General features: G+C 39.3%; 2 protein-coding genes across 2 annotated transcripts in view; one reads left to right on the top strand and one right to left on the bottom strand.

Annotated features, from left to right (window-relative positions):
- The window catches only part of WDR26 (WD repeat domain 26), a 49,101-nt gene extending 32,857 nt beyond the window's left edge, over positions 1–16,244 (top strand). The window contains exons 9-16 of the mRNA XM_072409912.1: positions 846–860; positions 2,461–2,634; positions 3,167–3,286; positions 4,328–4,473; positions 6,191–6,269; positions 7,244–7,373; positions 7,838–8,023; positions 8,806–16,244. Of these exons, the coding sequence (XP_072266013.1) occupies positions 846–860; positions 2,461–2,634; positions 3,167–3,286; positions 4,328–4,473; positions 6,191–6,269; positions 7,244–7,373; positions 7,838–8,023; positions 8,806–8,831 (876 nt within the window). The 3' untranslated portion in view covers positions 8,832–16,244. The remainder of the gene's footprint in view (positions 1–845; positions 861–2,460; positions 2,635–3,166; positions 3,287–4,327; positions 4,474–6,190; positions 6,270–7,243; positions 7,374–7,837; positions 8,024–8,805) is intronic.
- Positions 16,245–17,708: 1,464 nt separating this feature from the next.
- The window catches only part of CNIH4 (cornichon family member 4), a 10,053-nt gene continuing 5,364 nt past the window's right edge, over positions 17,709–22,397 (bottom strand). Inside the window, exons 3-5 of the mRNA XM_072409911.1 lie at positions 21,643–21,755; positions 21,413–21,553; positions 17,709–19,253 (exon numbers count right to left, since the gene is read on the bottom strand). Of these exons, the coding sequence (XP_072266012.1) occupies positions 19,226–19,253; positions 21,413–21,553; positions 21,643–21,755 (282 nt within the window). The 3' untranslated portion in view covers positions 17,709–19,225. The remainder of the gene's footprint in view (positions 19,254–21,412; positions 21,554–21,642; positions 21,756–22,397) is intronic.

The following is a 22,397-nucleotide window of genomic DNA, read 5'->3' as shown; positions in this document are numbered from 1 at the left end:
GCAAAGTGAAGGCTGCAATCAATGGAACGGGTAGGCGAAGAGGAAGCATGGATGGGTGAGTATAATTTTGGGTGGGACATCAGGAGGCCCATAATAGACCAAGTGGCAAAGTCTCCACTTATCTTTGTGATGTAGGCAAAATAGCTAAATGTTTCTAGTCATCCTTGGTTTTACTTGAGTTTTGACAAGCCTTCTTGATGTATTACATCAGAGTCTGTATATTTCACGGACCCAGGCTCTGTTCCAGCCTGGTACTATGGGCTATGCTAAAGTATTTCGGGTTCAAAAAACATTGACGAAACCACAACTTTTGACAGTGTTCAGTCCTAGTGAAGGCCTGAATACTTATCCTGGGACACACTAGAGGAGCAGTTATCCCCCCTATACCTAGTAGCATTGGATATTTTCAGAGTTTCAATAGAATGGCTGGGGAATGAGACTAGTGAACAGAAGTAGATTGGGGTTATTTGGAGTCACTCTGCCTTGACTGGGCTGTTTGGGGTTAATGTCGGATTGAGGGATAAGGTCCTTGGGTGCAGAGACATCTTTATTTAGTGAATAAACCTTGCTTCATTTCTACAAACTGGCAGTGCTTTTGGAGACGTTATTTCTGCTCATTTAGCTTTTCTAAGGCCAACTCATCAGCTTGACAGTTGCTGCCTTATCAAATGTCCGCTTTTAGGTCTTCCTGAAAGTACATTTTTTTTTTTTTGTACTTTGTTTTTTTATTCCTAACCACAAGCCTCCTATTTAACAAAGGGCTCTTTTCATATTCTGTTCTATTCACTTAGACAGTTTGTCAGCGAGCTGTAATTTTCAGATAACCTCTGATCCTCATTTCTCAGGCTTCAGCTAGTAAAGTTTTAACAGTACTGATTTTTTTTTTTTCCTTTTTAAAGGATACGTTCAATTGACCTAAATCCACCTTTCTACTACAGATGCATTCTTGCCATCATGTTACAGTTATTCTGTCGGTGGTACAAGCTTTCATTGTCCTGGTCATGCCCATGCACATCAGCCCTTTTGACTTGTATAGGCCCGCCATTGGATAGAACATTATAAAAGATTATAGGACATGACAATAGTCTGGCTTGTTTTTTGTATGTCTAGTTTTTATTTTCTTATCCCTATGTATGGGTCTGTCGTGCATTTCTGCTATTACCTTCTGTCAGATTTGATTCTGCCACTGCTATAACCCTACAGAATCCTGATATTATGAGCACTGGCATAGTTGTATGTGGAAGTTATTTGGAATGTGTGCTAATTGTAGCATTATAAAACAGGTTAGTGTTCTTTCTAAAAGCGGCTAGGAATGTTAATTGTAGTATTCATAAAGGAATGAACAGGAGCCGAACAGACATGCACAGTACATCTCCAATGACTTTTCTGCCTGATATCAGTCAAGCAAGGTGTTTATTGTATATCCCTCCCTTACAGGTTTGTCTTGTCTGCCTGTTCACCTGGCAGGCGTCACATTTCTGGGTGAGGAGTGTACCCGTACTTGATTACAGTTGTTCTGTAACCCTTTCCTTCCAGAATAAAAACCCTCCTCCAGCACAATATTCCATGTTTGGTGTAGGTTTACAAACATCTTCACTTTGTTATTGACCAGAAAACATTTTGCCTGCTGGTTCTTAGTCCTGGGTTAGCTATGACTTAGGCTATGTACACACGTGTCAGATGATTCTCATCCGATAATCGCTTCTGGGCTAGTATCAGACGAGAATCTGCTGTGTGTACAGCGCTCCTCTGTCATTCATGGATCGGTCCTGGCAGATCACAAACGATTAGAATACAAGTTAAGGGGAGAAAGCGCAGCGGGGTGCCGCTCTGTCATTCTCTACCTCCCCATAGAACAGAATGGCGCTCTATGTACAGCACTAGTTCGTGCATCTTTCAGTCCTTTGTTTTTGGAAAGGATCGTGAAAGATCATTTCCAATGAAAATGATTGAACGTGTACCCAGCCTTAGTAATCACAGTTGGGTTGAATGCTTCACAAAAAAAAAAAAAAGGCCTTCATATGAACATGATGCTGGCATCTTGAGGCTGGAGTGACACATGCACTGCCAAGCAAAATATCAAATTGTGTACAGTTGTCAGCCAGTAATCCAGATGAAACATCCTCCTTAAAATGCCTATTGCCAGGCTGTCTTTGGCTGTAATATTTTTAGTAAGGAACTTGCTGATTGAATTAATTTTTCCTATTAAAAAAAGCCAGAGCATTAGTGAGTAATGGAGATTTTGTCCATTGGCAGTTGAATGATTAAAAACAAAGCAAAGGTTCGCACTAGTACTTGCCTACACCCCCAAAAACTGGGCAGTCACAATTTGTTGTTACCCAAGGGAAGATCTATGCATTCTGATGCTCTCCAAATGGCCTATCGGAGATGGCTACTAAGTAGATGATCACAAAATTCAATGAATACAAATCTTTGTAAACAGCATTATTATTGTCTGAGCTGAAGACTACATGTTCCTCTTTCATTCCCCAGGACACACACCAGCTTAAGTTACTGAAGACGTTAGAAGGTCATGCTTACGGAGTTTCCTACCTTGCCTGGAGCCCTGACGACAACTATCTTGTTGCTTGTGGGCCAGATGACTGCTCCGAGTTATGGCTATGGAATGTACAGGTAAGATACATTCACATGTTGCTGTTGCCATACATGTCTGTCATAACCTAACAATATAAGGAGATGGGGTAGATGGGGTTAGGTGTGTTGAGTAAATATTACTAGTGATGTTGCCACCATTTCTGAGGATAGCATAGGATGTGTAAAGGATAACCCTACTTGTATTGCCTTTTAAGAGGAAAAATAATTCACAGCCCGAGCATATAAACCAGCAGAGAAGCTGAAAGTCAAAGATACTTTTTACCATATTAGTGATGGTAAAGAATACATTCTGCATAACAGGTGGTCTGTAATTTTACCATGTTAAAGAGGTAGAGGATTTGCAAATGAGTCAGTGCTGACTGAGATCCACAGCTCCTATATTTAGAGCCACCAGAACAAGAGCTGGAGCTGTGAAAATTACCAAAGTTCTTTTTTAATTTTTGGAATCTGCATATGCAAGCAACACATAATCTGTCTTGTGATCTGATTTTTAACTCACTCCTGGTAGCATGTAAACATTTTTTTTCCCCCTTTTATATCTTGTGTCCAGACTGGTGAGTTAAGGACGAAAATGAGTCAGTCCCATGAAGACAGTTTGACAAGTGTGGCCTGGAATCCAGACGGGAAGCGTTTTGTAACAGGCGGACAGAGGGGACAGTTCTACCAATGTGTAAGTTCCTACATGTATATACATTCAAGGCTATACCTAACGGGTAAACAGAGACTTAAAGATGCATTTTCCATGTACATTTTTTTTTCCTCTACATTTGTATAACAATAACACTTTTCCTACCATGATATATAGAGAATGTTGCGCCATTCAGATTATTTTCTATCGGACCAATATTCTGACTATACACATCCACATGAGTAACGCACAAAAATTTCTTCGGATTATCTTCATGCAAAATGCCTTTAAGACAATTGTCAAGCTTTTTGATAAGCTTTTACAGCAGTGGTCCCCAACCTTTCTGACAGCAGGGCCTGGTAACATAGAATAAAATTTTGCCACTGTCCGGTAAATGTACAGTTTACAGGACTTTGCTATTCTCAGCAGCTCGGCCTCCTGTCAGCACAAAAGCTGAGAATAGCAGAGTAGTTAGTGTAAGAGAGCTGGTGTGCTGTCAGGAGAGCTGCTGGGAATGGCAGAGAAGTGTAAGCCTTACACTGCTCTGCCATTCTCCGTAGCTCCTGTGTGGGCAGTGTGAGGAGAGAGCTGCCTGTGCTCCCGCTAGCTTTAGAGCAGTGTAAGGAGGACTGCCGGTGCTTTTGCCACCTGTCATTTGCGGCCCCCAACTTGCCAGTGGTTTGGGACCACTGCTTTAGAGCATCCTTCAGTTCCAGTATAGCAATGTTAAACTTAGAACCTAGTGTGAGTCGGGAAGGTCTTGCAAGCTTCTTCCAGGCTTTTGACAAGCATCATGTACTGCTGTAGCTTATCAAAGCCCACTAAGAGCTTTTTAAGTGATGTGAAGTTATGTCCTGCAACCCACTTGAAGAGCAATACTGGATTACATTAGGGGAGTCTGGGGGATGTGTCAGTGTTGGGGTGAGTAGAGTATAAGTGGGGACAGGTTCATAATGAGAGGCACCAGGCTAAAGTAAATCCAGTGCTAACTTCTACAAATACCTTTACTGTTATCTTCTTCACTACTAAACTAAAGTTAGATGGAGTATATACTCATTTTGTCATTCTTCTTGAACTCTCTAGGACCTGGATGGAAACCTGCTAGACTCCTGGGAGGGTGTGAGAGTGCAGTGTCTGTGGTGCCTAAGTGACGGCAAGACTGTTCTGGCATCAGACACGCATCAACGGATCCGGGGCTATAACTTCGAGGACCTCACAGATAGAAACATGTGAGAGAGGTCATTTTATTCTTTCTGAGGGTAATGCCAGCACACAGCAGTATGGGGACGCAGTTCAACGCCTTGTTCTGTGTGCACTAAGCGTGTGGGAGGTGAGACGGGAAAGTACTTTCCTTACACAAGGTGGAAAGGTTTTTTAAACATGTTATGTTCTTTCTGCGTTTACTGGGCTTTGTAATGCACACTGTCCTCTGTGCATCCTTCTGAAGCTGGTTTCACTTTGTTGCTATACCACCCATTGAAAATACTTTAATTGGCCACTACAGCTTTCTTATTTGGAGAGAAGAGATGCCAGTTGTGGGTTTAGATTGTAACGTTGCCCATGCTCAAGGTAAAGGGAGTCTATTGAAAGCTCAGTCTGCAAACCACTTACACTCAAGTTTGGCAAACTGTGTCTGAGCTGGGTGTCCAAACTCTGTTTGGGCTTTTTGGCAATGATGTTTGAGCTTAAAGTTTTCATGACATCTCCCATCATAAAACTAAAGTTAAAACTGAAAAAATGCATGCAGTCCAGTTCATTATTGTAGAAAGGACAGGCAATGTCTCCTGCAAAAAAAAAAAAAAATACCTGCCTGTTGCAATTTTTTTTTTAACTAAACCCTTCTTCTTGCCCATTTGCTGGTGATAGGATCTTTGGTCATCTTGATTGGTCAGAGTGGATTGACCTCTATGCACACGGTGCATTTATTGCCTGTCCTTTCTGCAATAAAGAACCTGCTTGCTTACGTTTTTTTTTTTTTTCTTTTCATTTTACATTTTAGCTCTGTTTTAGGTGACCGTGACAAGTGTCACCAAGTTTGCCAAATTATATTTTTTACCTCCAATCTGGTGCATTGTGGGGAGAGAAAAATGAAGCTACTTCCAGGGTTAAGCACAGTGGCTAAAATATGTCTCCGTTTTAGGATACTGAACCATAAACTTGCTAATCCTATCACTTACTGTAGCTGAACCCTCTCCAGTGATGAGCACTTGTTTTACATGGTGGTGGTTAGGTAATTCCTGACCTAGCTTTACATTGGTCACATTTTTTTCATAGGTTTGACATTTGTATGTCTAATAAATTATGTAAAATATATAAAAAAAAATGCTAGCACTCGTTAAACCCATATTTCAATGATATTCTTACCATTGACAGAGAATACCCCTTCCTATTAAATGTGATAAGTGCTAGTAATCTTTAGGCTAATTTTACTTACAGATCTCCATCTTCCTGGTAAACTTTTGGAGATATTGCTTCAGTGAAAGATCCGTTCTGACAGTGGCTCTTCTGAGATGGACCTTGGTGAATAATGTAGTATCTGCTTCAAGCTAGAGCAGTCTGTCCATGCAAAGTTAAGATCCACACAGATGCTAGATTTTCGTGAATTATTTTAGTTGTCTTTTCTAGAAAGAATCTGATATTGGTACAGGTGTCTAATGGGTTAGTAATCCACCATGCCAGTTAACCAAATAGCTGACTGGTAAACACAGCTAATACAAAGGGTGCAGCAAGGCACCTTATGCTCATCCTCCTTTCCCCTTCAGCACTAAACAGAACAGACTACTCAACTGTTGACAATGTTTCTGAAACTGTCAACCAATATGGTTACTAAAGATCGTTTGTAGTAACATTTATAATTTTGTGTTTTTAGAATCCTCCAGGTAGGTTTTTTTGTATTATTCTGACATCTTGTAATACCATATTCTTTTTGTCCTAACCTGTTTTCAGAGTGCAAGAAGATCATCCTATCATGTCATTCACAATATCAAAAAATGGAAGACTAGCATTGTTAAATGTAGCTACTCAGGTAAGCTTTAGCTCTGCTTTTAGTTTTACATTTCTAATCCAATATATATTATATTGAGAGCGGAACTTTCTAGCCCCATTGAGCCACTGGCCACCAGAAACCCACAAAGTTCGATAGGTGTACTGGTTTTTCTTGTCTGTAAACTAGTATTAAACTTTTTTAGTTCTTTGCAGTTGCACTTATGATGTTCCCCTTAAATTTACACAAAATTTAACAAATGTGCTAAACAATCTGTTTCTAGTTTCTGATATTTTCCTGCACTAGTTTTTTTCCCCTCTTCCAAAAGATTTAAGCAATTGCTAATGTGATTTTCTGCAGAAGGGCAGATTCATAAAACTTGTTTGGATCTGTTATTGATATATGTGCCGGAGCTACTGTGTGTTGTGATTGCTATATTTGGCTTTGGGACCCATTTCTTTTTTTTACAATTTTAAAAGCATGTTTTCTTCTGGTATGTCTTAGGACAACATGCACTTCTAATATGCATAGGTAGCCCTAAGGAAAAGATCTTTGACTAAAGCCCTTGGCTTGCCCCAATGACTAGATAATTCACCACCCACTTTTTATGGAATGCTCTTCTTGGCCAGCTTTTTTCACTGTCACAGTATACAGGGCGATGATACAAAGTTCAGGAACCTGTAGTGGGTAGTAGTAAAGCTATATGCAAAGATAATTGTACATACATGGGCAGCACAGTGGCACAGAGGTTATTTAGGTTAATTGGCTTGCTGCCAAAATTGACCTTAGACTGTAATAATGACATATGACTGTGGTAGGGGCATTAGATTGTGAGGTAGGTACAGGTACTATGGACTTTGTACAGCGCTGCATAATATGTCAACACTATATAAATACTGTGTAATAATGGGTAGAAATCACATTCTATTGATGGTAGGAACCTTTTTGTAACTGCTGAGTACATTGTGTGCATTTTTCCCCTTTGTGGTCTGTAATGTTTCCCCTCTTACCTGCAGGGCGTTCATTTATGGGACTTGCAAGACAGAGTTTTAGTGAGAAAATACCAAGGCGTGACACAAGGCTTTTACACAATACACTCGTGTTTTGGTGGTCATAATGAAGACTTTATCGCCAGCGGCAGTGAAGGTAACAGTGACTTTTTTCTTTTGAATAAACCTGTTTAAGCTCCAAATGAAGAAATGATACTTACTATGAACATTTATTAAGTCGGTTAGTAAGTAATCCACTGCACAAAAGAATTGTGCCCCTATACTGGATGCTAAGTTTCCTCCTGCCTACCTCTACATCATCACTGTGCCCTGTAGTGGAAAAGGGGCTGGCATGAGAAACTACAGCAGCCAACAAGCACACTTTCCAACACACCTGAATGTGCTGGATAACAGTTGTGCCTGGAGCTAGGAAAGTGCTGATTTGTTTTCATTGTATAGAAAAGCAAGTAATTCCTATGCAGACACATATCTACCATGACTTTCTGCTATGATAGATGGAGGTGTGTACCTCTTTGAGTTACTCTGCTGACCAAGTCATCTGATCTCCACTTCAATATCTGATCATTTTGATTAACATTTTTGGTGCATTTCCTTTTACAGATCATAAAGTGTACGTGTGGCACAAACGCAGCGAGCTGCCCATCGCAGAGCTTACCGGACATACACGCACAGTAAACTGTGTGAGTTGGAACCCTCAGATTCCCTCACTGATGGCCAGCGCTTCTGACGATGGTACTGTTAGAATATGGGGACCAGCACCTTACATAGACAACCAGGACTTTGAAGGTAACTATATGCCATATATATTGAGAGCAGCTGTTCAAATTGCAAAAGTATGATTTTTGAATTCTCTGCATTGCCACCTTCACCATTGCTTTCTTTAAACACTGTATATTCAGTGTTTATCATATTGGGTATGCTCCTTTTCAATACAGATGGCCAAATTATAGTTGTGGCCTATTTTATAAGGCTTGGCAAATCACAAATTAAAATTAGGCTGGGTACACACGTGCAATAATTGTAGATGGAAAGGATATTTCACAATCCTTTCTAATGACAAAAGACTGCATGATGCATGAATGAGCATTGTACATACAGCACTGATCTGCTGTATGGGGAGCGTAGGAGGGAGAACGACGGAGCTGCGCTCTCTCCCTTCACTTTCATTAGGATCATTTGTCGTCCATGGATCGGCCAGGATGGACGACGGGCGCTATACATACACCAGATTCTCATCTGATATCAGCCCTGATGCGATTATCGGACGAGAATCATTTGACTTGTATACGTAACCTAAGTAAGATGTGCTATCAGTAAAACTGCCTGTAGATTACACAACAAAGTCTACTGATCTGACTAAAATAGTGCTGAACTCGGTGAACTTATTTACCATATATTCATGTATTGTATTACTAATTGTAATTCAAATGCTTTATTTTATATTCTGACCTTTACAGTATAGGTTGAAATATGTATTTATTTATTTTTAAAAGTTCACAATTTTAATTTTAATTTTTTTCTTTCCTTTTTTTTTACCTTCAAAAAATGTTTCTGCACTTCTCTTCTAGAGGAAATCAGTAGCATGGACAGTTGATGGTGATGGCTCTGAAGACGACTTCTCTCTAACTTAAATTAGTCGTATTTTTAAAATGGCTTGGGATTGGTGCAAACAAAAGATTGATAGCTGGACAGATGCTTGTCACAAAAGAAAAAAAAAAAACACAAAAAAATAAACAAGCAAACCTACAAGTCTGATGCCCCGAGGGGGGCAATCATTTTCCACCCTGCTTCATAGTACCCAGCTCCGATGAAGCACGTCGTTAGATTGTTATTGGACACCGTGTTACCCCCTCCCCTCTTCCATCGGTTGTGAAGAACTGTGCTATATTCCAACTCTCCATCGAACTCAGTATATTTTCCCTTCTGCCTTTTTGTCTGGCAGCATACCATCCTTGTTGCTCTTCTGTGTAATGAAGTTTAAAAAAAAAAAAAAAATGCTTGTTTGGAAAAAAAATTAACAGTTTAGAAGGCTTGATAGATTGCTTTAGTCTGAGTATCCATTTAATAGGAAAGTATTTTTTCCTCTCATTTCATAAAAAAACTTTCTCTCTCCGCTTTATTTAGCTTGAGATCTTTCCAGCTTGGTTCATGAGAAAAAAAAAATCGTAACTTTACGATTTCTTTTAATTTTTATTTTTCCCCTAACCCCTCCCTTTCCCCAGTCACAAAAAAAATCTGCAGATTTCCGGTTCCAAAAACAGGTACACGATGTGACATTTCGAGAACATCGCATTTGACAGTAGTAAGTCGAAACAAATTTGTATTTTTCAAACTATAAAGCATTAAGTGTGTTACACCCCTGTATCGGGTCAACAGCACAGGTTTTTTTTTTTTTTTAAATAAATTATTTATAGGACTATATCGACTTGATTTGTTTAAGTTTCAAACTGAAACCAGCTATTGTATGTAATCATTTAACAGCTGCATGGAAGCCGTTTTGTTCGCTTGGCAACCATGGTTGCACACAGTCAAGATGGGGTAAACGATGGGGATCAGGCCCTACCAACAAACATTCTTTGCATTTGTTTTGCTGCTGAGTTTTCGTTAACACACACAGGATGAACCCTTTTCTCCGAAATGAAACTCCCCCTCCATTTTTGCCCTTTATGGAGGATGTGAGGCAGGGTTTGCTACCAGGCTGGTATCCTACTTTGTTGGGAGATCTCTTCCTTCTCAGCTGGCTCAAGTTCTCCTGATTCTTGCTATGTACCATCACATTTATCAATTCTCAGGCAAGCTGAAGAAGAGTTGAGGTGGTCTTATAGTGATATGTTTACTAGCTGAAACCATAAACACATTGTGTGCTGTTTGTATAGAAAATGTGAAGGTGTAGTTGGTCCCTTTTTCTATTATCCATCTGTGCCTCGGTTTTTGAAAAACTTAAAAGATTCTCTTGACAGTACCTGGAAGCGTCAGCTCAGGTTTTCAGTTTCTGCACTCAGCTACTTCAGTGCCCTTTAGATGAATATGAAGCTTTAATGATCTCCATCATTTGCATCGTAATGGCCTGAGGGTAATGGGCAGCTGATTTCCTGTAATGTGCAGCATGTTTACCTGCAGGAGGTAGTTGCATTACATGTTGGCTGAAAAAATCTCTTGACGCTTTCCGGAAGTGTCAGAAAATCCTCAATAGGACTGCTTGCAATCCGAGGCAAAGCCTGATGCAAGGAATGGACTATACCTGCTCCCCTTTTCTATTTTAACAGCTCTGTGTGTTTGCAAAGTTTTAGGCAGTTACTGTGTCATTTATAGGTAACCATTTCAAACAAAGTCAGCCGTTATATTAAGCTCAACTTCAGCTTTGCTGATCCTTGATAAAACAACAAAAATAAAATGCTGGGTGACACCTTGAGGTGATGAACAATTGAAAAGTGCTGACAACACTCTAAATAAATGATGTGCGTGCAAGCTTTATTTACAGATGGACTACAGCACAAGTCACACCGGTTTGTCTTGCAGCCTGTAGTGATTTTTTCATACATCTGCTTGGAAAGTTTTTCTCAGGTGTCAGCAGCATATTGGGTGAGGAACCAAGCTTTACTTCTCAGTGTTGGATTGGAGATCCCCCATACAAGTCCATGACACCAGTACCTGGCAGATATTATAACCTAACTTCACCTAAGACAAGGATCTGAGCAATGTTACTCCTAACAGAACGGTATGTATTGCCTGGAGTAGCCAATCATATTCTTTATATATATATATACTTCTAAAAGCCACATGAACCTAAACTATGGTTCGTTGTGCATTTTTCCCCCAGAATTTTGTGTATTTATTTTGACAAAGCACATTAGTTCTAATTACATTTTTAAAAAAAATGCAGAAAGTGCCCAATTCTCAGCCTGTCCCTGGAATAAATTTTCAGCGGTGTTCAGCTTATGAAAAAGTAAGGGGAGTTTGCTAAGGGGGACCGCCTTGATGGATACATTTCCTACAAAGGAATACTTTTTATTTTGGGCTTCATGCAAACACAAATGAATGTTTCTGGAAATGGCAATGAAGAGAGCAAGGTGTGGCTGGCTGTGTTAAGGGTAATGATTGGGGTCAAAATATTTTTTTTTTTTTTTTTGTATAGCAATCCTACCATCACCTTGTAGTAGGTACTATTGACAGGTAAAAATATGGAACTTTTATTTATCCTCGCTCTTATTGCCAAGACCTGATGTAATCTTCATCCTGGATCAGGTGTTAAATGTTTGTAGTGCGATTTGGCTTCCCCTCAACTGATCATTCTCTGGTCTTTATCAGCTCAAAATTTTGGGAAGCCCTTCCTCTAAGGAAAGGATCAAATATTCAGAAGCTTGGGAAATGACTCAAGTTGTTTGTTATAATGGCGATTAAACCCGGGCACGTCAGCATTCATGGCCTTGCTGCTTGCCATAACCAATAAGCCTTTTTATATTCTGATGCCTGGCCCTTTGCATCTGATAGATTTTTAACTAGACCTAAGAAAGTTTGTGATTGGTTACTACAGGCAATACATAATTCTTTTGTTTAGACAGTTTCAAGCACAAACAGTTGTTCAATAACGTTGCGTTGGCACTTTGGTTGGCAGAGTTTATGGCCTACCGAGCCAATAAACAGAGTAATTCATTTGGTAAGTGCCCCTGTGTGATTTTATTTGCTGTGTCTTCAATGCAAGGTTCATTTTATTTAAAGTGATGGTGGAATAGTTCCAACAGATGCCACATCCCCGTTTACAAGTCGAAATGTGAGACCATTGAGCGTTTCCTGTCTGTTACAGCAGGGAAATGACCGTCCCACCTTTGCCTTCATCGGTTTGTAGCCAGATTAAACTGCTTTTTATGGCTTTTGTTTGTATTTTTTTATTGTTTACATGGTTTTAATTTCTACCTACAACTCATACCAGACAGTATCATTACACACAGCTTGGTTACATCACCCTATCATGGTGGTGGAAAACACTGCAGACACTGAACCTCTTGTATGAAAATGTAGTGTGTTCACCATGGTTGTGTTCATTTCTAGTGATGGCCAAAGAGATGTTTTATGTTGCTGGAGGGGGATTTACAAGTTCAGATATTGGGAGATCCGCTGTAGAATGAGGACATTCAAATCAATGTTTAGATATATAAAGGCTCTAACATCAAAGGTTTTGCTGCACCAGTTTTAATTAAAATGGTGTCCAGCAGCCTTTGCATTTTAGGAGATAAGTTTAGTTGTAGAAGGATAAGGAAGACCTAATTTTAAAAAAATACATTCTGCTTTTATGTCCTTCCCCCAAATAATTAAATGATGCAGCATTTGGGGTAAACACGCCCCAAAGAAACTAGAACAAGACCACAAGTCCTAGACCTGCAAATTTGACCAGTCTTTAACCAATAGCTTTCCTATATGGTCTTCATTCAGACTCATCATTTATTTACCTCAATACCCTGAGCCCAGGTCATCCTGGACCTTCCATAGCCTGTTACACGAAAGGAGTACAGTGATAAGCTTCTCCAATCAGCTTGTGTCTTGTAAGCACATTCATTATTGGCTCCTTGTGTTGATTCTTCCTCTTACACTCCTGCCTAGCTATATCGGTGCTGCAAGAGGCTGATACCAGGTCAAACTCAACTACTTACACTGATTGCATAAAAAATTAAAAACATTTAATGATTTGGTGATAACAGAGCTGCAACATTTTTGTGCTTCATATCTGCCTAATGTTAAGTGAATGTGGAAGTTTGCTAAAAATAAAAAATCTTGTAATGGTTTTTAAACCTAGTAGTGTGGAGGTGCAAGATCTAAGTAATGAAAATAATGGTATCAATAGAATTTTCAATGGGTTTACCCTGGGATAATGCTCAGTTACTTTGCCACGGATGAGCTTCAACCTTGATTGCTGGCACCTTCTTCTAAGATTTCCCCTCTGAGTGCTAACACCCGTTTTATTCTTGTACATGATCAATGTTTGTAGGAGAACACCAGGAACCCCAATTAGAGATTGTTAAAGCAACTTTGTTGTCTAACTTGTTAGATTGGTTGTCAGTCCTTCCCATGTAGCCGTGACCCATTTATCTGTTAGAAATCCATCTATTAACAAGCTTGACTCGGCCAGCTGCATTTTTTCAGTCCAGCCCAAAACAAATTGATCAACAATTACCCATGCATCATTAATGTCACTGTGTTCCTAATATGAAATATTTCCTTTTCCAGTGCCCAGTATAGTCACAGCAATTACATTTTATGTTTGTGTAAATTTATTTGCATGTCATTTTCCCCTTGTTTATCACTCAAATCACAGATTTAACAGGAAGGTGAAAACAAATTTACTTTTTTCCCCAGCTTGGTTGTAATCTTAAGTTTATAATTTAGATTGGCCTTGGCAGGCTTTAGAGTAAAAAAAAAAATCGAGCCTGGTTGTGTTGGTTTTAGGATAGAAGTTGCTGCTAAATTGCCTCCAAAAATTACTTCCTGTTAGTCATAGCAGCTATTGTTGAGGATGAGTATAGGTCGGGGGGAATGGATTGTTTTTTTGTGGATTAATTTGCAAGCATTGTGTGGCATGAAAATGTTCAAATAATCTTTGGGTTTTGGGAACTAAAGCCGGCTTGTATAGGAGGGCTAAACTATATGCGGAGCTCGTATAGCTACCAGCACAGACATCTCTGCAGCTTATATACAATTTAAAATAAAGCACATTTAATTCCTGATTGGTTTACTCTGCAGTGTTGTACTTGCTGCAGAGCTTGGTCTGAAAATGATTTGCTGCCTCCCTGTATAGAACTTCTGATTGGTTCAGCCAGCTGAGCAATCGGATTAGTTGTCCTTTCACTCTCTGAGTTTCGTTACTTGAACAACTAAACTGCCACTAACACAATCTGCCGTTTTAGAAAGAATAATGCTATTGCTGCAAGTTAGTGATGGGTCAGGAAGGAACGGAGCCCTGTTATAGGTTCAGGCTACTGAATATTTTTTTTTATAAAAACATCACATTGGGTATGATGAGGGTGGTAGTTCTTCAGCAGATGCAGACAAAGCAAAATACCAGTCTTGGAGGTTGTTGACTTCCAGGTCACAGGGCAGAGATATGATGCTACTGCCCAGACACTTGTTATCTGAGGTCTCAGAAGCCCACAGGTTCTGTGGGTCAATATTTAAGGTAGTCCTAGGGGTAAGTGACTTCGTATTGTCTTTAACTTATAATTGATTACCAGCCATAGTAAAAAAGACCTACCTTGAACACAAAAACAATGCTGATTGCTAGGGGTGGTCTGTAATGACACAAAGCTCCAGGGAAAAGTTTTTTTTGTGTTTTGTTCCTCCTAAAGTCCTACTTATATGACATTAAAAAAAAACAGACCTATACTGTGTAAGAATGTTAACTGAAATGCCTTTCTACTAAATTTCTTGAAGACTATGAGGGTGCTGCCAGTCATGTGATCAGTGTGGCATTAACCACCCTATGTCTAAAATGTTTGAACTTTGCTCAGGTCACATGACCAGTTCTTTGACCACTTGGCCAGCCATGGTGTAGAGAAAACAAGAATTCTGGCAGTAATTCTTCTATGGATGGAGGCTAAAGGCTCAGATCTTAGCCTACAGATCCTCCTAAATAAAAAAAAAAAAAAAAAGTTTTTTTTTTAAGTGATTCTGTCTTTAAAGTTATAAAATAGACCAACCTGAGAAGAAAAGGGTACTTACCTGTTCTTGGAGCCTTGGCTAAAACATCTTATGCATCAAGCACACTTACAGGTCAGCAGTCCCATTGTGGTTCCATATGCTCCTACAACACTGCGGTGTCCTGGGGGTAGTAGAGGAGGCCAAGGTGTCGGACCGTCCTGGACACATCAGATGCTTAATGTTTTTTAGCCACACGGGCTTTAATAGAGCAAAGTTTTTTTGTTTTTTGTTTTTTTTTTGATAGGTAAATAGTTCTATTTTCAAGGCTGGCCAACTTTGGAACTTTAAATGTGAAAAGCACACAAACCGAATCAGCATATATGTAACTGGTGGTGAATCTAAACAATGGGCGATCGGGATGCCTAGTTTTTATTTTAAGCACCTCCAGCATTATCTGTTGCTTACTGGGCAAAAAGCTGCCTTCACGACTTGCCAAAATCGAATCCTTTATTTTTAATCCAAGCATTGTGGATTCTCTGACCTACAGAGTCAGTTTAAACTTCTGTGCAATAAAAAAAAAAAAAAAAGAAAAAAAAAAAGCAATCAAGGAACCAACTGCCGTGTATCACATGTCCACAGTGGCTCCAGTATATTTTTATAGATAGATTTGCATAAAACACCATCTCATTTACCCCCTCTTTTTATTTCTTCCCCCTTTTGAGTTAGGATATTCACAATTTCATACATTTAAAACTGAAGACAAAAAAAAATCATAAAATAAAAATGTTCAAGCGAAAGATAAAAAGGAAAAAAAATAAGAATGGTTTTAGGTAAAAACAAGGACAGACCATAAAAGCATTAAGAACCAAGCTGCAGGGATCGAGAACAAATCTCTTTAATTGATCTCGAGATTTTTTCAATTGTCAAGATTTGTAATGGAGTTGTGGTGGAACTAGTTATCAAGTAGAGCTTTTTTGGTATGTTAATGACTATTTGCTATGGACTGATAATAAATGTTTAAAAAAAAAAAAAAAAAAAAGATTTTGCGTTCTTAAATATTTTTGACTTTTTTTGTTCTTATGAACTATATTACGCAGTTTCAATTTCTTTGTATTATTACCACATTAAAGTATAACTTTTGAGTCTACGCTATTTATTTTCACTGTTTTACTAATAATTTAGGGAACACCCTTTTATTTCATTTTGTTTTATTAATAAAAAAATGTGTAGTATTTTAAACTTTTTTTTTCCAGGTCAAATACCTTTTTATTTTAAAAATATTTTTAACTTTTTTTTTTTTTTTTTCCATGTCGGTGCTCTGCACTCAAGAAAATCATTTGTATTCCCTTAATTTCAAGTCAATAAACAGAATGAATAACTGGACTCAGAGTGTATTTATTTGTGCTGTATTGGTATGGCTGGTGCATGGAGATGTTTGCTGGGTTCCTCATGTTTAGGTTTCCCCTACTTCTCAATGGCATTACTGTGGAAAAAAAAACTATAACTGCCCAGTTTACTCCCTAAATCTGCACCAGTCACATGACGCTCCAATCTTATGTTGTCTTTTATTTGGGGAGGGCCCTTTCTTCAGGTGTCTATAATCATTGCCTACTTTACTTTGACACCTTTTCTATTGGCTGCCTACAGCAGGGGTCCTTACAATCCAGCAAAGGTGCCTAGATTTGTTTTAAATTTTCATTAACATTATTGTAGTCAGCAGCTTCCTTTACCTTGAGTGCCTGCAAGTCATGTGAGAACTTGTGAAAATGCATGGATGTTGGGTGAAAGAAACTTAACTAAAACTGTTCCCAAAAAATGGAAAATAGAGGGCAAAGGGTTTGTTATTATTGCCCTGTATCCGGCCCATCCGTGGGCTGTCTCCTGATCCTTTTACCAATTTGCACAACCTTTTCTGCATGAAAGCAGCCATATTGTTAGCAGCAGGGCTTTGCTTCCTCGTGTCAGAGCCTCCAGTAAGGAGAAGTGGAAGCAGTACAGTAGTCACATGACCAAAACTTAATCCAAATCTGATGAGCATAGTAGCACTGCCTTATATATAAATTTATGTTCATTCTTCCATTGTCCATAATATGCAATTGGGCTGATTTACTAAAGCAGTGGAGAATCCCCACTTCATAACGTGAATAGTCACTTCACTTACTCAATCGTGCAGAACAAGCAAATTACCAATTTCTTCTGCCCTTGTTTGGACTTTCAAAATGAAAAGGAATTTGTTTACATAACTGGATAAATGAAGTTTTAATAGGGATAGAGGGTAATCCTCAGCCTTACCCAGGAGGTTATTGACTTTTTTTTTATTTTCTTATAGACCCCAACTCTACTTCTTTCATCTCTGCAAGAGATGAGAATTTTGACTCCTCTGCTTTGTGTCAATAGGCCTGATTTATTAAAGCTCTCCAAGGCTAGAGAGGATACACTTTCATTAGTGAAGCTGGGTGATCCAGCAAACCTGGAATGGATCTGGTCCAGGATTCAAAACTTTTGCAAACAAATGACTTTCCAGGTTTGCTGGATCACCCAGCTTCCAAGTGTATCCTCTCCCGCCCTTGGAGAGCTCAGGGCCATTGCTCCCATACTCGGGATGACCCACGGAGGGGGCCAGAAAATGTCATCTTAGGTTGATCTCTCTTCTAACTAAAATAAATGAACACAATTTTGGTAATTTAGATCCCCACTGATTTGCTTCCCATACACTGTAGAAGTATGAGCACCCCGGTACCACTATACAAAGGCAGCGTCGTTGCAATATGCAAACCATTACAGTGTTTGACCTACTTCATATGCTAAACCCAACGGTGACAAAACGGACAGCCAGCACAAGTAAGTGAAAAGCGGGTTCTGCACAGCAGGCAGATTGTATTTAATTGAAGAAACATGATAAGGGTCCACATTTCATTGTTAATTGTGTATTACAAATATCCTATTCAACAACCATCAGCACAAAAATATTTTTCTACATCTTGCATCCAAAATAAAAATAAAGTAGACTTTATCCAATCAAGGAGCCCTTTGTCTGGACAGTGCTACCTGAAGATTGACAGGATGACAGGTACACTTTAAGTGCATCATCATTGTATTGCATTGACTATATAGCACTTTCTTATCAGTAACCATATACACAAAAGATTGATCATGAATGGGTACTTTGTCCATGCAGGGACAATTACCCCCACCTCCTAGATTGTAAGCTCTTCGGGGCAGGGTCCTCTCCTCCTCCTGTGTCACTGTCTGTTTTTTGCAAACCCTAGTTATTGTACAGCGCTGCATAATATGTTGGTGCTATAAAAATCCTGTTTTTTAATAACAAACATTACGGCCCTGCAGCAGTGTATTAGTGTCCCCTGTTGCTGGGTATGAGGGACATGTGAACTCCACCTCTGTCTATATGATGGGTGTTCAGGCACCCAGAGCGGTCACATCAGGACAGAGAGTCAGTCCTATAAAGGAACAAATAGTTTGTGGAGGGAATAACTGATTATGCTAGACAATCTCCAACCAGAAAAAAAAAAGTAGGGTCTGTCTGATTTGTTGCAGCTTCTAATATATATTAGGGGAAGCTCACAGTGTCCAGTAAATTCAATACAGGAGAGGGGTGCAACTGTACAAGAAAACTATTGCTGGGGAATATGCTGCTCCAGCTCCCATCTGTTACATATAGCAAGACTCAGGTTCTTGTTTCCATGATCTCTGCTGCCATGGGTAAGCACATTCCTTATAGGCTGCAATACTAACCTTCCTAAAAAGCCATTCTCATACCATAGTAAGAATGGTAACACACTTGTAAGTAACATTTCAGGTGTACTTTAATAATAACATTGACATGTATGTAAAATCCCCACACCTGTACAGAAGTTTAGAAATGTGACATATTGCTGGAGACAAGAAAACAGTTCTCATTGTGTACTATGGAATCAACGAACAGGAAATCAGCAGTATGTCACCAAGTATTGCTCTTTGCTAGGCCACCTGACCCTGAAATATAATGTCTTCTGAAAATCTACCAAAATGTTCCCATATTTATCCATGATGGATGGAAACGATGTCATTTTGGTGAATTTGAAGGACACAGTAATCATTATGTAAACAGAGTTCCCATAGCTAGATCAGAACCGTAGCGTTCCTTTGTGTTTAAAACAATTAAACACAAGTGATTGGAATTTTTTTTTCTTTTTAAATATTTTATGTTAAAAATACAGCAAAAAACTATGGAGTTCAAATAGGAAAAAGAAAAATACTTTGCATGTAGCAGTGCAGTGTTGGTTTGCATTGTTCCTGGTGGCTTTCCTCATGATGCAGGTTAAGGCTCCCGTCATTCCATTCTTTGGCTCCTGATAAGCCTCAGTTGGCCAATAGGGCAAAAATCATACTGCAAAAACAAAGATAAAAAAGGAGAGTTAGTACACAGTCCCAGGGTCTGCTTCCACAATATACATGACATGGCATAAAAATGGAAACATTTAGGTTTGTAAAATAGACTGCTTCTGGGTTAAGCTCAACTAAACCCACAAACTTTAAAGTTATTTCCGGTCTTCGGCCAACTTGTTTGCCTGGGATGACTTATTTCCTGTACAGAAGTTTATTCATTCCCGGCATGCGCAGGGGAAGCTAGGATTGCGGGGTATCCTGGCAACCAAAGCCAACATTGCGCATGTGCAATTTAGCATTTTGTCAGATACTCAGAGCACAGGCAGGTTGGAGGAATTATTACAAAATAGACATCACCATCCCATTCATTGCCTATCCCTTTCTGCAATAATGACCAGCCTGATCGCAATTTTCTAGAAGTGGAACTATAGTTCTGTTTTACCGCAGTCATTCTTACAGCCAAGTCCTTGCAAAACCTTCCATTCCCCATCCAAGTGGAAACAAGGGGGGAGAATATTTAGCAACTATCTTTATCTGCTTTATGTTATACACACCACAGCCATCTCATTATTATCATACAGTATTTATATAGCGCCAACATATTACGCAGCGCTGTACATTAAATAGGGGTTGCAAATTACAGACAGACAGTGACACAGGAGGAGGAGAGCCCCCCGCCCAGAGGAGAAGCAAAGCTTTATTTGGCAGATAAAGCTCTGTAATGAGTTGACAGCTGATGACTGACTGATCACATGACCAGGCTTCACCTCGTACCCAAATTTTATTTAGTTCAATTGCTCAAAAACCCAAAGCAGATGCAACAGAGAATATTTGTAGACTACGTTGCTGTGCCTTATAATTGTGCAGTGCTTTTCTCATTAAAGCAGCAGTACCACCACTTTTACAAGGAGCTCCAAGGAGAATGTGATCTGATGTGTTTACAAAGATGTTCTGCATTCATGTGCATCAGGTAACCTCCAAAATCTCCAATATTCTGAAATACAAGACACTATAGCAACCCTCCATCCCTTTTTTTTTTACTGGCCTGTAAGGCTGACCATAATAATAATGGGTGAGGGAAGTGGCCAGGTAAATTATTTAGAGAAGTGTGAGATCTTGCATATTATAATGATTCAGGACTCGTACCTAGCTTTGTACAGGTAGTCCCGGGGTTACATACGAGATAGGGACTGTAGGTTTGTTCTTAAGTTGAATTTGTATGTAAGTCAGAACAGGTACATTATTGTAATAAATGCAATTAGGACAGATGTTTGTCTCAATATATATTAGGCAGCATGGTGTCAGTTACTGTATAAATCACAAACAAACAAAAAATCTTTATGGAGCCTACACATTCATAAATTTCTGCAAGCTGTGCTTTGATATGCACAAAGAAACAACTGCAGAGTTTGTCTTGGTCATTAAAGAGTTACAAGAGTCCCCTAAGATCACCCCCAACCTCAGCTATGTTTAGCAAAAACTTTCTTCTGCAAGTCATGAAACCGCTGCCTCCCCCCTTCAAGCCTCCGACCTGCACCTGAGGGAGCAGGTAAGCCCCATTCGTTTTTAGGTGTCGTCCGTAAATGTAGGATGTCCTTAACTCTGGGGCTATCTGTATATTCATATTTTTTGTTCTTCAAACAGGTAAACTGTGTCTATATGTCATGCAAGGAGCTGTTAATGAGAAGGAAAAGATAAACAATCAATTCTGTTGTCAGAAATTAAGCCAACTTTAATATTCCATCCTCAATGAATTCAAGGCATTCTCTAAGTCTTGTTTGGTGAAACACAGTGGAAAGCTTGGAGGGAACATTTAAATACACTGCCTAGACGTCTCTTTGGAACAATAAAGTTGGTTTGAATTGCTGACATCACCAGTGTGACACTTTATCTCGCATGTTTGGGAGAACAAGTGGGCTCTGTTGTCACTGGAACAGCGACAAGGAGCAGTAAATTTTTATACTTGACCACCAGGCATCTGTTATATTGAATTAATTATAATTCAGAATCATTAATTACTATGACCCAATTGATGCAGAGAATTCACAGCTTTAGATCTCCAGGCCTAATGACTACTTACTGTTTTGTCAGTGAGTGACAAGTATTTTGTATGACGGTCAGCACTCATGCATTGAGCAATAATAAAAGGACTGAACACACCTGTATAAGTATATGAAGAAGCACAGTAGATGGAATCCTAACTTGATCATCGCCTCCTTCATGTGAGACTTTAACTGCCCTCGATTGTGGATCTCTGTTGGATCAAACACTCCCAAATTTCCACTTGGTACCATGATGAATCTGCACAGAGAAGAGGGGAAAATACATCCATCTGAATAAAAAAATCAAATTGTAACAACGGAAGGTGATCTGAAGACCTATATACTCACCGATATATATTCCATGTCGCTACAGGAATATTCAAACAGAAGATGAACCAGTGCAAAGACACCAACATCAACACCGTCACCAGTGTATGAGCGACCAGCTCCGGCACTATCCACTGTGCAAAAAGAAAATAGAGACATTTGTATCAGGAAAGTCACACGTACAACATTTACCACTCACTGACCATGGTATTTATGGGGGGAAACTGCTGCATGTAAGAACTGTATCTGCCGTGGCTGACACTAGGCATGATATATAATAAATCTTTCATAGACTGACGAGAATAGACTATAATGGGAGAACCTGGGTGACCTAGCAAACCTGGAATGGATTTCTTAAAAATAATTTGCTATTAGTTGTCAAATATTTCCATTTCTGGACCAGATCTATTCCAGGTTTTCTGGAATTTTAAATTAGACCCCAAGTTCTAGTAAACATGAGCAGATACACCGATAATCTCAACCAGCTGATTAATAAATCGATCTAAAGTCCCAAAACACTTTACATACATTAACAATAATCTTCCCTTCCGATCTTTGCTCTCAGCATGAATTTTGGGTCAGGAAAAAAAATCATTCTGCACGCACTGAACCTAAAACCATTCTGAAAGACAAATCTTAGCGTTTGCTAATAGTGCTGAGGCATGCCCGCCCCTTTCTAGCTCCCGCACATCTTTATTGGCCAGTAAGCTGTCTCTCATATGATGGGCCAACAGGAATGAGTGTAGGTGGGAGGGCGCGGGTAGGCAGGCAGGTCT

This window comes from Pyxicephalus adspersus, chromosome 4, assembly GCF_032062135.1.
Source record: "Pyxicephalus adspersus chromosome 4, UCB_Pads_2.0, whole genome shotgun sequence".
Lineage (NCBI taxonomy): Eukaryota > Metazoa > Chordata > Amphibia > Anura > Pyxicephalidae > Pyxicephalus > Pyxicephalus adspersus.
The sequence above is the reverse complement of the archived record's forward strand: the minus strand, read 5'-3'. Positions and strand labels throughout refer to the sequence as shown.